General features: G+C 39.9%; 2 protein-coding genes across 5 annotated transcripts in view; both read right to left on the bottom strand.

Moving 5' to 3' along the window:
• EPRS1 (glutamyl-prolyl-tRNA synthetase 1) overlaps positions 1-254 on the bottom strand; it is a 37,955-nt gene extending 37,701 nt beyond the window's left edge. Inside the window, exon 1 of one of the 3 annotated variants that reach the window (XM_053938463.1) lies at positions 136-254. In XM_053938463.1, coding sequence (XP_053794438.1) covers positions 136-181 — 46 coding nt within the window. In that variant the 5' untranslated portion in view covers positions 182-254. The remainder of the gene's footprint in view (positions 1-135) is intronic. The other 2 variants (XM_053938465.1, XM_053938466.1) reach the window with 2 other exon arrangements.
• A 3,226-nt stretch (positions 255-3,480) lies between these two features.
• Positions 3,481-15,162, bottom strand: BPNT1 (3'(2'), 5'-bisphosphate nucleotidase 1). 2 transcript variants are annotated; one of them, XM_053938467.1, is made up of 9 exons: positions 14,846-15,162; positions 11,596-11,720; positions 9,468-9,572; positions 9,091-9,198; positions 8,508-8,556; positions 7,406-7,497; positions 6,224-6,421; positions 5,258-5,363; positions 3,481-4,057 (listed from the first exon to the last, which is right to left on the bottom strand). In XM_053938467.1, exons 2-9 carry the CDS (start codon positions 11,710-11,712, stop codon positions 3,909-3,911), a joined length of 924 nt encoding a protein of 307 aa, XP_053794442.1. In that variant the 5' UTR covers positions 11,713-11,720; positions 14,846-15,162; the 3' UTR covers positions 3,481-3,908. The 2 variants fall into 2 exon arrangements, with proteins under 2 accessions (XP_053794442.1, XP_053794443.1); XM_053938468.1 differs by having other exon boundaries at positions 15,038-15,162.
• Positions 15,163-15,170: the final 8 nt, after the last annotated feature.

Raw genomic sequence — 15,170 nt, 5'->3', positions numbered from 1 at the left:
GCGGGCACGGCCGGCGCCGCATGATGCAACACGGGCGGGAGGGAGCGAGGGAGGCGGGGAGGGGACAGAGCCCCGCCGGACCCCCCGGTAGAGCGGGATCGGGGCGGCGCGGGGCGAGGCCCGGCCCGCACTTACCGAGCGGGGGACTGCCCGCGTCCACGGTGAGGCTCAGCGCCGCCATTCCCGCCGCCAGCGCCGGAACCGAGGGAGGCAGCGGGGCGGGGCGCGCAGCGCTGCCAGCTCGGCAGGGGCCAGTGCGGCCCGGGCGGCCCGGCAAGACCCGCCCCGGGGCGGGGGAAGCGCTCGTCACTTCCGCGGGAGAAGCTGTAGAGGCAGTAGAGCGGGAGGTGAGGGTGCCCGGTGTGTCTCTTTCGCGCCGGTCTGTCTTGCTGGGCGCTGCCGCGGCCCGGAGCCCGCCCGGAGGAGGCGGCGAGGCAGGAGCCGCCCAGAGGTGACGAGCGGGCGGCGCACGGAGCCCTCTCGGCCGCGCCGGTGGAGCCCTGGGGAGCCGGCCGGGATGAGGGACGGGTGCTGGGTGAGGGTTGCCCTGCCCCTCAGCAAACCAGATGCCGGTGCTTCCCTTCTCACGGCTTCTCTGGCTGAGCCTTCCCCAGGGCTTTGCGGGTGCTGCCTGCCAAAGCCCTTAGCTGTATGTCTGGCAGCAACCGTGGAGATGCCTCCAGCCCCTTTTCTATGTGTGATGATCCAAATCGAGCAGCGGAGACGTCTGAGTGCGGTGGTTTCACTCCTCTGGTTTTGTAGGATGTCACTTGTTAAACTCCTGACAAACATGCGAATTATGCAGCGGGTCAAATGAGTCCTAGAATATCCCGAGTGGTAAGGGACCCGCAAGGATCATTGAGTTCAACTCCTGGCCCTGTACAATGTGGTCCAAACGCTTTAGAACTCTGGCAGGCTTGGCACCGTGACCATTTCACTGGAGAGCCTGTCCCACTGCCCAGCCACCTTCTGGAGCCTTGGAATGAATTACAAAATGCTGCGTCACTGAGTTTTCACAGGAGACTGGCTCAAATTCACTTTGTTGCAAGGACAATGCAGTGTCACTGTGATTATTTTTTCCCCCATCTATTTTATAGATTGTTACTGTAGCACCTAATGTGCTAACAGAGACATTATCAAATGCTTGATTGGTGAACCAGTGCTTTTTGTGCAGTGGAGGTTGTGGTATAGCCAGAGTATGACTGCCCATTACATGCTGGTTTTTATGTTTGATTCCTGCTGCTGGATTTAATTTCAACTTTCCTTACTCTTCTGTGTTAGCAGTTCTACAGTTTCTGTAAGCACGGAAAGTATTTCCATGTGTTTCCATATATAAGTATCTTTACACACCACGCAGAAGCTGAGATATGCTGTGTTCTACTCCCATTCAGGTAACTAAATGAGCAGACAGAAATTACAGCAGAATTAGAAAGAGGTTTATCCTGAAGAGATTTTCAAACCTATTGCAAGTTTCAGATGAAAATAAGGTTATAGAGGCAATAGATGAAGATTCCTATCAGTGGGTTTTGTTCTTTGTATTTTAATGATTGCACGGAAAGAACGATTAAGGCAGGCCTTTGTGTTGCCTGAGTTGTTCTACATTTTATCTTAACATGTTTTGCAAATTCACATGCAGATTTTGATGGGAATGCTACAGCATGCATATCAAAGAATCCTGGGTAAGATAAAGGTGAAAATTATCTATAACACACGGTGAAATCATTGCACTTGCTATGTGGTTCAAACTTCAGTCACAATCAGTATGTGGAATGACTAAATTTATAATGGGCCAAAATATGAAGAAGGTTCTAATTAAAGCAGGCTGAATCTGCCTTGCATGCTCTTAGCAGTTATGCAATTGAGGAAGAGAAGAAAGGTAGGCTTTAGATCAAGGGATTAGAAGCACACATTGTTCCTATATATGCAGCTCTAATCCAGTGTCATGCTAGAATGAGGTAAATGCTAATCTTGCTAATTTATCTGTAAATGTTAGGCTAAGATGACCTCACTAAGGAAAAGATTCCTTAGATTCTGTTCCACGTGTGCACATGGAGAGACAGGAACACTTTAGCAAGAGTTGCCTTTTTGTGGCAAGATGTTCCTGCTTATTGGAAACAGAGTCAGCTTTAAGCCAGTGAAGTCATATTGGTGTAACCCTGATGTGAGGAAAGGATCTAATCTAAGGACTCTAAGTGGAGTTGTTGAATATATTGTGTGACAACAGAAGAAGTAACTTGAACACACTGTGGAAAACTGAATTTCAAAACTTTCTTCTGTATGGAAAACAACTTTTAATACCTTGAGGCACACATTTAAAGATAGTTTGTGTGAATGAAGAGTGTAGTTATTTAGAAGACCTAATCTTGTGGGCAGAGAGGAAGTGAGAAAGGGTGCAGTGCATCCTGCAGGATACTCCGTCATGGTGCCAGCAGAGGGTAAGGAAAAAAAATCATATGGGAGAGCTTAGGGATTCAGTCTTTATGTAAGCAAGCAGCTGTGTTCACACAGCCTCCCTGACAACCTGACATACACCACTCTTTTCTCACAAGGAGAACAGAAAGAAAAACAAGTCTCTGTGTTGTCTGTTGAAACTGGCATCTCTCCATGGCATGCCTCAGTATGTTGATAGGGAAGAGGAGGCCCTAGGACTCCTTCATTTGGGAGTAAGAGACTTGAGTCACAACATCTGGAGAAAAGAAGGGGCACAGATCCCTCACTAGTTCAAGAGCATAATTCCAGAATCCTAAATTCAGTTTGAAGAGACTTCAAAAGAGTTTGTCTAAGTTTCCAATTGTAGATAGTCATATGTAATTTACTACTGGTTCTCTTTTGTGTTCAAGTGGACTGGGCAGTTGAATCCTGCTTTCCTAACAGCCACACCTATGGGAAAGCTGACTGAAACAGGATCTCCAATTTCAAAGTTAATTATAGGTGATCTTGGCCCTGTTCTCTCCCCTCCTCTAATATGTCTGTTCCACAGGAGGGGGAAGTGGTTCTGTCAACTTCCTCAACTCTGGAGCTGTTGGAAAGGCACCTGGTTTATCTCAGAATCTGGACATGGAAAATTTCAAGTTCTGGCATTTCTGTTATTCCCAAATATGCCAAAGTGACCTTGACTTTGGATACCGAAAGTGCTCCAAGACTGCAGTGGCATAAACCCTGAAAAAGGCATTTCAAATCATCACAGAGGTGCTAGGAAGTCCTGCCCCTGTCATGCTTCCTTGGGTTCCCAATTGAGCTGTCCTGAACTCTGCTGTATGTACACGTCACTGACCCTCAGTGAATCCAGCGATCCATGAACCCTTATTTGAGATCTCCAGGCTCAGCTGCATTGTGTCCTGCCTCCTTCAAAACTCAGACAACCCAACAAATAGCAGTCTTGGCCATCCCAAAACTCAGTGCAGACCAAAAAAAATTCAGATGCCCTTCTAAGAATCAAAACTGGCAATTTTATAACAAATGAGCTCATCCATCCAGGCAAATGCTTAGTCCATTTGTATTTTACACAATAACCCTTACTGACAACAAAAACCATTGAGCAAGATCAGGTACATGACTTAACATGATTTTGTGCCCAGAATATGAAGATGATTTTTGGTCTGCAGTGTTATAATTAGCAGTATATTACACTCAATCATGAGGAAGAAAAACTCCCAAAGAATATAGAAAACAATTACTGAAGAAACATGACTGTTTTGATGTTGTTGTCTGCTCAACACAGCCAAACAATCTGATCCAACAGATACTTAAGAGATTCTGTATAATTTTGAAATTATTGAACACCTTACTGAAAGAATTCTGTTCAGATTCTATGAAACAGAATTTCAAGCTCAGACATCTTCTTCCTTTCTTTTTTTTCCAAGCTCATTTTCCCAGCCTTCCAGGCCAAGTGAAGACTCTTCCCTGCTTTAAGGCACAAGAGATTCTTTCACAGTGTTTGGAATATGACTGGCATAGTAGTCATAATTTCTTAAAGTGGCAAGGACCCCAGCTGAATTCATGTGTTTCACCTCTTTGTTATACTGAAATGAATTTCCATGGATATCAGTTATCTTGCCTGCAAAAACAAAAACAAAAAAAAAGAAAAAAGAAAAAATATTCCAGCAAAAAGGAGTTGGAGTCCATTAGTTCAAGTGAAATAACTAAAAGCAGTCTTTGGTACACATGCCTGTCTTCAGATGTGAAGTATCTCTGCTTCCAGTTTAAGTACACAGGTTTTATATTGACTGAAATCGAGTAACTAGTGGGTTTATTTTTTTTTTAACAATACTTAAATTCTTTGTGTCTCAGAAAAAGAAAAACATCTCTCTCTCATGGATTACTTAAAATGCTTCCTGAGTAGCTTTTACATTTGCCATTGACAAGCAGCAAAGAAAAATCCTCAGTTCAAGTAAAAGCCAGAGTGATTCTATACCACAAACTCTAACATAATGTCAAAACACCCCAGCTGGTTTTAAATGAGATTTTAGAAATCACTTAGCAAGAGCAACACAGATCTTTATTCAAGTTAATTTAACCAGGAGATTCCTACCTACCAAAGAGGCTAAATACAGCATTGTGCTGCCCCAGATTGGTTGGGTTGCTTTGTGCTTGAACTAACCCTGTTTAAAATTATCCCACAGCAGCCTGAACACTACAGGCTGCAGAGGAGTTCAATAGTGTCATTATGAAGCCTGTTATCCTTGATTGACAGAATTTAGGAATCAAATGCCATAATTTTAGCATATGATGGTAAAAGGCCTATTAATGTGAAAAGAAGAATTTAAAAAAATAATAGTACTTCAAATCCTCAGTAGTGAGTCTTTTCATAACTTTTCAACCCCTTTATCCCCTAGATAAGTGAAGTGTCTCATGTTGGTTGAAGACCACTAATTCTACTGAATTACATGAATGACTAAATTTTGGAGTTTGTACATCCAGAGAACAACAGCATGATTTGACCTATTTTTGTTGGTTTAAAGAATGCAATGTCCACATATTACATAACATGTTACTAATAATAAGCTACTATACTCAATTAGTAGGACAGTAGATTTTACTGTGAGATAGTAGCCAACAGAAAAAAAAAAGGGCATTTGTTTTGAAAATATTAAAATTAATATACCCCAAATTTGGGGATTTGGCTTTTTTAATTATGTGACAGTTATTGACACATGTATTGTCATTTTTCTTGGAAAAGCATAGCTATGGAAAGCATAACTAATTTCAAATTAATGCAGTTTCACTTATCCTGGAACTTTGAATGCTATTAACTTACCTCCCACAGCATGTAGGATAGCTTCAGGTGCACATGTATCCCACTTCTTGCATCCAGGACTGGCAAACACATAAGCAGATGCTTTGCCTTCTATGAGTTGAATGATCTGTTAAGAATAGAGCTGCAATCATTGCAAAGGATTTAGGCATTTAGAAATGGGTAGAAATAACACCAGGAAGTGGGGTTAAATCTGTTTATTTAAGTACTGATAGTCAGGAAAGGAACTCCAGCCATTTTGTTATTAATATTAAAAGAAATGTGTTAAGATTTAGAAGCTATACTGTATCACCATTCCCAGTTCAATATTTTTGATTGTTATAAATACAGTCTATAGGATGAAAATCTGCTCTCAGTTTCAGAAACAAGAATCCACTTCTTGTGCAAATACTAAAAAAATAAAGTGGAAAATACATGCATGTTGTGTTAGTGCCACTTTGGGCCTTGCACATATTGGAGAAAAGAGAGGATAGGGTGTGTTTTTGACAGCTATGACAAAACAGCTTTAAAACCTGTACCAAACGAGTGTTCCCTGTACACAAAGAAATTCCAGAAAGAAAATATCACTGTGTGCTTATATTTTTATCCTTTCAAACATACTGCTAGATAGGTGGAACAAAAGCTGTATTAACACAAACAGGAGGACATGTCTAATAATTGAGATTAAACTGAATTCCCATTTCGTCATTCTGGTCTTACAACTTTTTATTTTCACCCCTAAAAAACAGAATACTGGGGAAGACAGACCTCAGCCATGACCAGCATGGCCACTGGTACAAATACACCTGTGCCAAATACTCTCAACCTCGCAGCAGACTGAATGCTAGGAACAGAAGATGTGCTGGGTAAGGTGGAGCAAATCTCTCCTGTATGTTTGTGCAAGCAAATGATTTCTTTAAAAAGTATTTTTAATTTTTTTGCCAAAGGTGCCACCTCCCAGTAAAAACAGAAGATTTGGGGTTTTCATACCTTGTTTCCTGCTCCTCCAACTCTGATTACATGGTCTGGGTTCAAGGCAGTGATGCACTCATTCACCAGGGCACTGCTGTGGGAGCGGGTGGTAACGATGATGTGTTTGCCAGCAGGTGCTTCTGTCAGCTGAAAGCCAAAGGCACCCATGCCCAGCACTCCCCAGATTGTCCTGCCCAGCACAGCATTTGCTCCTGCCTACAAGAAAGGCACAGAATTATGGTTAGAGTTAGGGGTTTAACTGATCAGCAGTTAAAGCACAAAGGGAGAGGGGTACCTAGATGCATCTTGGCATATCAGGGAGTATAATATTAATACTGAGCTGTACATTTAAACAGTGGCACTTAAAAAGAACTACTCAAGAGCCCAGAGGGAGAAATTAGCTCTCTTTCCCTATAAGGCAATGACATCATTGACCCTTTTCTTATCTGTGACATTGTGGTGGTGCATTACATCTTGCCTCCAGTGACTGGCAGATTAATATTTGTCTATTTCTCTACTTGGGGCGCAATCTGTAATTGAAAGTATCTTGTAATTTGAAATACTTTGTGATACATGTCACACAGAACATGATAGCATTACATCAGCTCAAGGGCTTTTTCTTTTCATTCCAGTAAGTTTAATTAATCAGGTTGTATCATGAGCTCCCCCAATAATACTGAAATAATCTCCAAATGTGTAAATGCCTGTAGGTTGGCCGTCCTGACTTTTACCTGAAGCCTGGCATGATACACTCTAACCCAGCTGTCAGTGACAATTTATGCTTGGTTTATTTAGGGCTGCAGATCTATGGCAGTTACCACACATTGCAAATGCACCCATTGCAAGGATTTACTAAAGAATTTCTAGCAAAGACTGCAATACCACTGACCTGTACTTGTTTTACAGTAGGTACTTTATAAGGACTGTAGTAATTTGCAGAGTATATATGTAATATATCCAGTATTAGTGCATTACACCAGCCTCATGATTCAGTATGGTTACTAGTAAGTTCCTGACATTCAGTTCCTGGACACCAACATTTAAAATTATATATATTTTATTAAAAAAAACCTATACCTTACATTACAACATTAACTCCACTACACGCCACTTTTCCGTTGAAAGTGTGCTAACTGAAATAGCTTAGGAGTAACATTTAGAAATCACACAATGCTTCTAAATAAATCAATGATTTAATACCTCATAGTTATAATATGGCTGGTTAATAACTCCTGCTATTGCTTTGCCTCCATAGGCAATTCCAATAAGAACCGTTACGTGGTCAAGGAGACCTGGACAGAGAAAGCAGGAATGTAGTTATGCTTGAAAAAGAGAGAGATCTTAATAAAAACATAAACCTTCAGTAAAAGTCCACAAATCAATATGCAGGGTGCTATCTTAAAAATGAAATCGTAATCCGGATTCTCAAATGTTGATTTAATTTTTTTAGTCATTTAGCCTTGAGCTCTGCTAAAAAATGCCCCAGATAGAGTTCTTTTAATACAGCTATGTTAGAGTTAACACATAATGAGAAGGGAGTTTAAAGATACAACTACACAGCAGTATATGATGACATTCTTCTGTAATTGTGGTGGGATTTCTTTAATGCCATTCAAAACTAGCAATTTATTGACAGTTGTACATCTCTCTCCCCAAAAAGGGAAAAAAAGTCTACCTAAAAGATTTTACATGAATCAACTAAAAGATGCATTAGGAGGCAAAAGTGAGGTTTCAGCATATTGTTTCTTAGAGGCTTTTCTTTTCTTTTTTTTTTTTTTTATTTTCTTTCATTTTAGGGTCTATTTCTATGGATAGAAATTAGGCTTTGCTGAGAATAGTTTCTTCCCATGACTGAAGAATCGTGATTTGTGGGAGGATGTTTGTTTCATTTTGAAAGGACTACAAGTACAGCTGTGGTATTTGGGTTGTTTGAGAGAAAGATGTAAATATAATTGAGCATATTCCTGTTTGAAGGGGAGATTTAGTCCTTCAATTTTGCAAAGATATGCAAAATTGTAAATTTAACTAAAAACTCAAGACAACCGGCCAGCAATCAAACGCAGCTCTTTGCACTCTGAAGTGATAAAAACTGGTCAGCACTCAGTAGCCCATCAGGAATATTCAGTACTAGTTAGAACTGAATGGAGTCAATAAATACAGTCCAAGCACTCCAAAAGTACAGAAACATCAGCCTTATGAAACCATATTTTAAGTAAATTCTATGATAAAACTACGCATATGTATATGCTACTTTATTACTATTGCTATTTTTTTAATCAAGAAAATTAAAAGAAAATCCAACCTTCCGTGTACTCCTTGGTTCCATCCAAGGGATCAACCCATATTACAAGCTTTAAGAATAAAAAAAAATAAGGAAAATTAACAAACACAAATCATGTAAATTACCACGCAAAGTATATATTTTACTTTATTGTTTTTATTTCCTTATGGTAGTAAGGAAAAAAAGAGATCCAAAGGTTTAACAGTATTATATGGCTGAAGCCTATAATAGTATTTTACACCAAAAAAAAAAAGCTTAAATATTGACTGGAATGTCTCAGTAAATCTCCTAATAGAAGTATGAAGGATTAAGCTGAAATGGAAAATGAGATTACTTTCATATGTCCAAACTAGATTCCTGCCAAACTAATTTGAATCACAATTGTAAGAAGCCAATTTCCATTTCCCATTACTGCACACAGAAGCATGCAGCATTTGTAGCTCTGGAGGTGTGAATCTCGTGACTACATTTCAGTTTTCAAACAAAAAAGGAAAATTGGCAACGTTGAAAAGAATCTTTCTTCACTGTACACTCTTAGCAAAAATCAGAAAGTAGTATAGATAATGTAAAATATTAAGACACAGAAATAGCATTACCACATTACCTCTTCCTCTTTAATTCCTGTGTACTGAGCAGGACAAGATTTCTTCAGTATTTCTTCACAGTGACCATCTTCAATTAAATCTTCAGTTACATCATCAGTGGGCAGCTCCTAACAAAAGAATTCTCAGAATTATTAGAAAAATGTCTTGGATTCACTCACCTCATTTTGCCTTAGAGCTGTGTATTTCACAGCAGCTTGATAAAGCTAATGAAATGGAAAGGTGAAATGGGATGGAAATATCTTTGTTTGTTGCTTTTTGGGTTGCCTTTTTTTTTTTTTTTAATGAAAACTAATGTTTTCTTAAACCCAGCCAAAGCAAATTCTAGTGCAAGCTACAGCAAGATAAACTGTCAGTATGAAATAAAGCAGGTACTTACTTCCTCTCCTATGATTGTCACCTTGGGAAACTTCCGTGCCAGGGAAGCACAAATGCTCATTTGTACCAGTCGGTCAGCTTTGGTCTGCAAGTCATTGGGTCCAGCCTGTCCAAGAGTGGATAGGAATTTGGGTACTAAAAAAATACACCAGCACAGTGGCCCATACAGCACTCTAAATATCTACTTGTAATCTAAAAGTCTAATTTGGTAAATCTTCAACCCAGTAAGTGACCTTGCGAGAGGCAAGCTAAAAACTGCAAGAAGCAGTGTACCCCAGGGCTAAGACAGCCTGGTCTGACAATAGAATAGTGGATTTGGTGCCCCAAGGTGACATAAAAAAATTACTGCAAGCCTTCCCAATGTTGTATAGCCAAACATATGTTGCTACTGTGTTACTGTAATATCTTAAATGCTAATAACCTGCTACATGTGAAAGTGGGTAACTTATTAGCACTTTTTTAACCCTTTAGGTTCAGAGACAGAATTCCAGTGAGAAATGATTCTGTTAACATTGAAATTTAGAAAGACAGTTTATCTAAGATTTACATCTTACTTGAATAAAACAAAACTTTTATCTGCTTGTATCTTATTTGCTGACAACATGAAAAGTGTTTTATCCAGGTACAGGAATTAGCCATAGGAATGAGATATTCCATTTAGAATCATGTAATGTGTTAATTTTTGCGCGCTCAAAACTAGTCTGTCCCTTAGCCAAGTGCTAATTTTATGAAACTTGGTATTTTTCTTTGAAATTTCCCTCTCATCTCCTAATTAATTTGGTTTAAATTAGTCCTGAATTAAGACTCAGTAAGATCAAGTTTATTGCAGAGAATGTTCCAGGACATGAACCCAATAAAACACTATAAGTAATTCTTCAATGTAAGGATGGGTGGACAAAAGTATCTACTTTCCAAGGTAGGGGCGGGGGGAAAAGTACAAAGAAAAGCAATATACATTGAGAGCTTAGAGTTGACTGAGGGAAAGAAAACTCAGGATATGAGGAGAGGAGATGTCTAAAAACTCAGGTGTTCCTGAACTAGATAAATGGATAGAGGGTCACTATGTTGAGGGAAAAGGTGGAACATTCCTTTCCTTCCCAGATGTTCTAAAGTTTTCAGTAAGGCCAGTTGGAATTGGTCTTGGTGTTTGCTGGCTTCAGAAAGAGGATGAATGATGAGAAGCAGCACTTCTGTTCCTTTCTGTTCTGCATCTCTTCCCTGCCTCTCTACAGAGGCACATGCAGAGGTCCTTTTGCCTTCTTCCTCCTCCTTCAGCAGCCACCTTTGGGAAGAAGCTTGCAGGAATTTCAAGATCTCTAGTCCCTCAAACAAGAACCTCTTCTGTTGGTCATTGCTTTCAATCTAATTTTGTGTGTTTGTAGTACTCATTCTTCAAAAAATTTAAAATTATGTAAAACCAATCTTAATTAGAACCAATATCACCTGTTACTTTTGATCAATTTTGAATAATGTAAATTCCTGCAGTACCTTCAATGTAAAGACCAAAAATTATATATATATATATTTTTTTTTTAAATGAAGCCATTAATGTTGTAATGTATCTGTAAAGCTAGAATTAACTTCTAAAGTTAATTTCACCTATTCCAGTACTGTAGTCAAAACAAAGATTTGGGCTCATCAGTGCAATTTACTAGATTACAGCAAATTAAGAACTTTAATATCTGTTTTCTTTTTAGAATTAAATTTGAAGCTCTGATTTTATTTTGAAAACTTTGACTTACAATAAAAGCTACGGTTCTTTTTTGTTTTAGGAACTCAAACACTGATTTATTCTAATCCAAAATTCATCAAGGGCATGGTATTTTAAGCTGTACTAAGGATGTTAGAACATAGGTATAGAAATTAACAGGAAATATACCTTGTTATGAATTTTGAGGTGCTATACAAACCTTGTGTTATGTGAAGGAAATCAGGACAAAATTATGGTATTTATTTTAAATGTATAAATGTTGTTTAGAAGTACTGGTCAAAAGACACTTCTCTAGAGCTGTTCTAATCCTTTAAAAAGGAATATTTGTTGTAGGTATTGGTAGAGATGGTGAGGGCTGTATTAATCTAACTCAAGATTAACAAGTGAAATTGAACTGGAACAAAGTAAAAGGTAATACCTTCTCCACTATGCCCAGATCTCCTGCAGACATCACATTTCTAACAATTGTTGCAGCTTTTTCTGCAACAGAATATGCTGAGGCCACTACACGCATGAGGAGAGCTGGAGAAGCCATGCTGAATGCTGTAAAGAAACAAAAGCCAAACTTGAACATTTCTCTCTTTAAAGGAAGAAAAAAGGTAGAGTATATTACCTAACATTTCAAACAGATACAGTTTAAACTGAGTAGAAAGGGGAAAGTGGGTTACTGCCAGGGAATGGTAATGAAGCAAGCTTTGGCTTTTTTTTTTTAAATACAATTAACAAACACAAGGATGTAAAGGTATTGTAGACAAGATCTTACAAATATCCAAGTTCTGTCTGACAGTGAACCTGATTCTCACTAAAATAGAATGACATTAAAAAAGAACAACAGCAGCAGCAGAAACTCTTATCATAAATATAAAGAATAAGGAGAGTCTACACACAGCACTCATTTTTTGCACACTTTGAACGTAAGTTCATTTTTTCAGAACTGAGCCTACAGTTGGTTCATGCCCAGAGCTCAAGCACAAGACCACCAGGAAGGATGATATCAGCAACTTCACTTACTATTCCCCTTTGTATAACTATAAAATAGGGGTTTGTCGATGGCCAATTGTGCACACAAAGTAGGTTAATGATATGCAGATACTGTAAACTTGTATGCAAAAGCTGAATTTAATCATCTGAATTTAACCATCCTTTCTGTATTTATTTAACTTCTCCTGATTTCTTTAAGGAAATTAATTTCTATCTTCCTGCCTCCCCTCACCACTCCATATCCTGTCATTCTTAATATTGTATTGTCTTCCTCATCTGTTCTCCAGCACAAACCAGTGCAATTCACTGGGCCTTCAGTTACCAAGTAGAATAACCATCACCCTTGGAAAGGCTGGCATTCCTCCCAGTTTTTCTTTAGCTCAGGAAAAAGTAGTATTGATAACCACACTGCATTTTTAAAATGCAAAGCTAATTGCTTTTATGTTTTCCTATCAGTTGTTTCTGTCTGTGTAGATGACACACTTTTTGGCTTGGCCTGACATGTATGACACACTTCCAAGGAGATACTTGAGCAGAGCCAGAACAAAATACAGAGGAACTCACTGATCACCACACAAAAGAAGATATATTATGGAGGAAGTGTAAAATAACAATCATATCATAAATATTGCAATTGCAGCAAGTACTGCTTAAGTGGCAATAGGTCATTATACAACACCTGTCCTTTCTTCCTTGACAAATGAAGTTCATGGCTGTTCACAAAGCAGCAATGACAGAGGTATCAGAATCCCAAATTTAGCTGATTTAAGAACTCTTTGAGCACTTTAGTAACACCATACCTGTATCAGTAAAGTCAGAAGCACTCTGAGGCTGAAAGAGTAGAGCGACTGTGCAAGCACATTCAAGAAGCACAGTTGCTAATGTTAATTATTATTTCTAGCTAATGGGTGGGAGCAAAGTGCATTGGAGTTCTGTGGAATAGCCAAGGTCCATACCCAAAGTAACCTTGGACAAGTAGCAATGCTTACAAAGGAAATTTTGGAAATGCTACCTGTGGCAAAAAGCAGCTCTCAAACAATTGAAAGTTGCAGAGCAAATATGTATCATAACATATGGAAAGCCATATACTATTTTAAGTATATACCATAATGTGAAACAAGTTAGCAGGAAAGAAAATAGTTTATTCCATAATGGAAATACATGGAATATGAGAATTGCTGAGAAAGAGTTAAAAAGTAGCATATTAGATGGGAAGTTTGGATTAAAGAATTGAAATTAATTATCAGATGAACATAATTAATATTCTTTGCTCAGCTTCTCAAAAAAAAGTCATTTGACCTTTTACTGTACATTTGATCCTACTTCAAAAATGAGATGAAAACTTAATTGTTTTAAAGTCTTGACTTATTTTATGTTTGCATAAAATTTCAAAAGACTCATAAAACAATACAGAAATGCTATCATGCATTTTTGAAGCTTGACCCAAGGTACATTTTTAGGTACATTTTTCTTGTCCATACTTAGGGCAAACAAATATACTTTCTGTGGTGAACCCAGAATCTCCTGCCAAACCTTAAAATTAAAATATTTTTATGAAAAAATAAGGTTTATTAAAAGAAACTGAAATTAGAGGTTCAACACCCCTTCCTCATCACTCTGGAGTAATTACCTAATGAATTGCAAAGTATTTCATTAGTGCAAAGGTGACTTAGATTTTTACAGCTCCTGTGTGGCACATCTTCTGGTGTATTGGACCTTTTTGATTAGATAAGTGAATGCAGTCGTTGCCTCTAAGTTCTTCACCTCTGTAACTTTTTGATCTCAAGTAAACTTATTTATAGGTTTATGGCACATTCTTTCTGATGAGGGCAATGTCTAATGTATGCATCCACAAGGCACTTAAGAATATATTGCTTGCTTTGGTCAAAAGTATCTTGACTCCTAAAAAACTCTGCAGTTCACAAATTATCCCTCAAGTTAAATTTAGGTATAATTTTCAAAACACACCTTGTCCTCTAAAGATCTTCCCTTCTTTCTTCCAGCCCAGCAACCAAACTGTTGAATGGTCTTGACAAATCAGCCTATTTTGATACCTACTAAAATGAATGACTTCTCTGGTTCTTGTTCTGCTTTTTAGTTCTGATGTTTGTAAGTACTACAGGCTGACAACAAATAATTTATCAAAAGCACACATGACAGATTTCTTGATGGTTATCATTCAGTCTCTTTTACACAAACTTCCATTTTCCAAATTTTTGATTTCACCCGATGAAAGGAGAAAGTGGACATCACACAGAGCATGTCCTTAAATCCAAGTGCTAAGCCATGACGTCTTTCTTGGAACTCTTCAGTGCCTCAGCGCCCAGAGCTCCCTATTTCTTTACAATAAACTTCAGCCCACACCTAGTAAAAGATAAACTTTCCATTATGTAAGGGAGCAACATTCACCCAGCAGAAGCAGGCTAGAACTCGGGGTGGGAATCCCACTGCGGTTCACCTACAGACTTCCAAGTGGGAAAGGCCTGCGCTACCTCATTTCACCAAAGAGGAAAAAAAGGGAAGCCTGATTCTCTTGCCATGACATTCCCGGTGGCAAAGCGCCTGCAGGGCAGCGCAGCCGGAGCTAGGAGCGGTGTCCGCGAATGCACCCAACGAAGCGGGGCGGGACACACCGCTGCTGCTCGGGGATGGCAGGAGCAGCTGTGCTGCCGCAGCAGCCAACTCACCGTGTCTAGCCTCGCTTTTCCCTGGATCTCCGCCGGCCCCCGCGGCCCGGCACCGATCGCCGGCAGCGTACGGGGCGCTCCGAGCACTTCGCGCCCGTCCCCTTGCCGAGGAGGGACCCACGCCCCTGCACCGCCGCTCACCGCCCGCAGCGCACCGAGGCCTCCGCGCCGGCTCCTTTAGCGAGGACTCACCGGCTCTACCGAACCACCTCGGAACGCCCCGAATCCTTCCGGCTCCGGGCGGGGCTCAAGCTCTCGCCCGGCCCGTCGGGCGCGCCAAGCAGCCGCCGTGCCGCCCGCGCAGCGCGGTGTGTCCCCTGCCGCG

This window comes from Vidua chalybeata, chromosome 3, assembly GCF_026979565.1.
Source record: "Vidua chalybeata isolate OUT-0048 chromosome 3, bVidCha1 merged haplotype, whole genome shotgun sequence".
Classification (NCBI taxonomy): Eukaryota; Metazoa; Chordata; class Aves; order Passeriformes; family Viduidae; genus Vidua; species Vidua chalybeata.
Note: the sequence above shows the minus strand (reverse complement) of the source record. Positions and strands in the feature narration are given on the sequence as shown.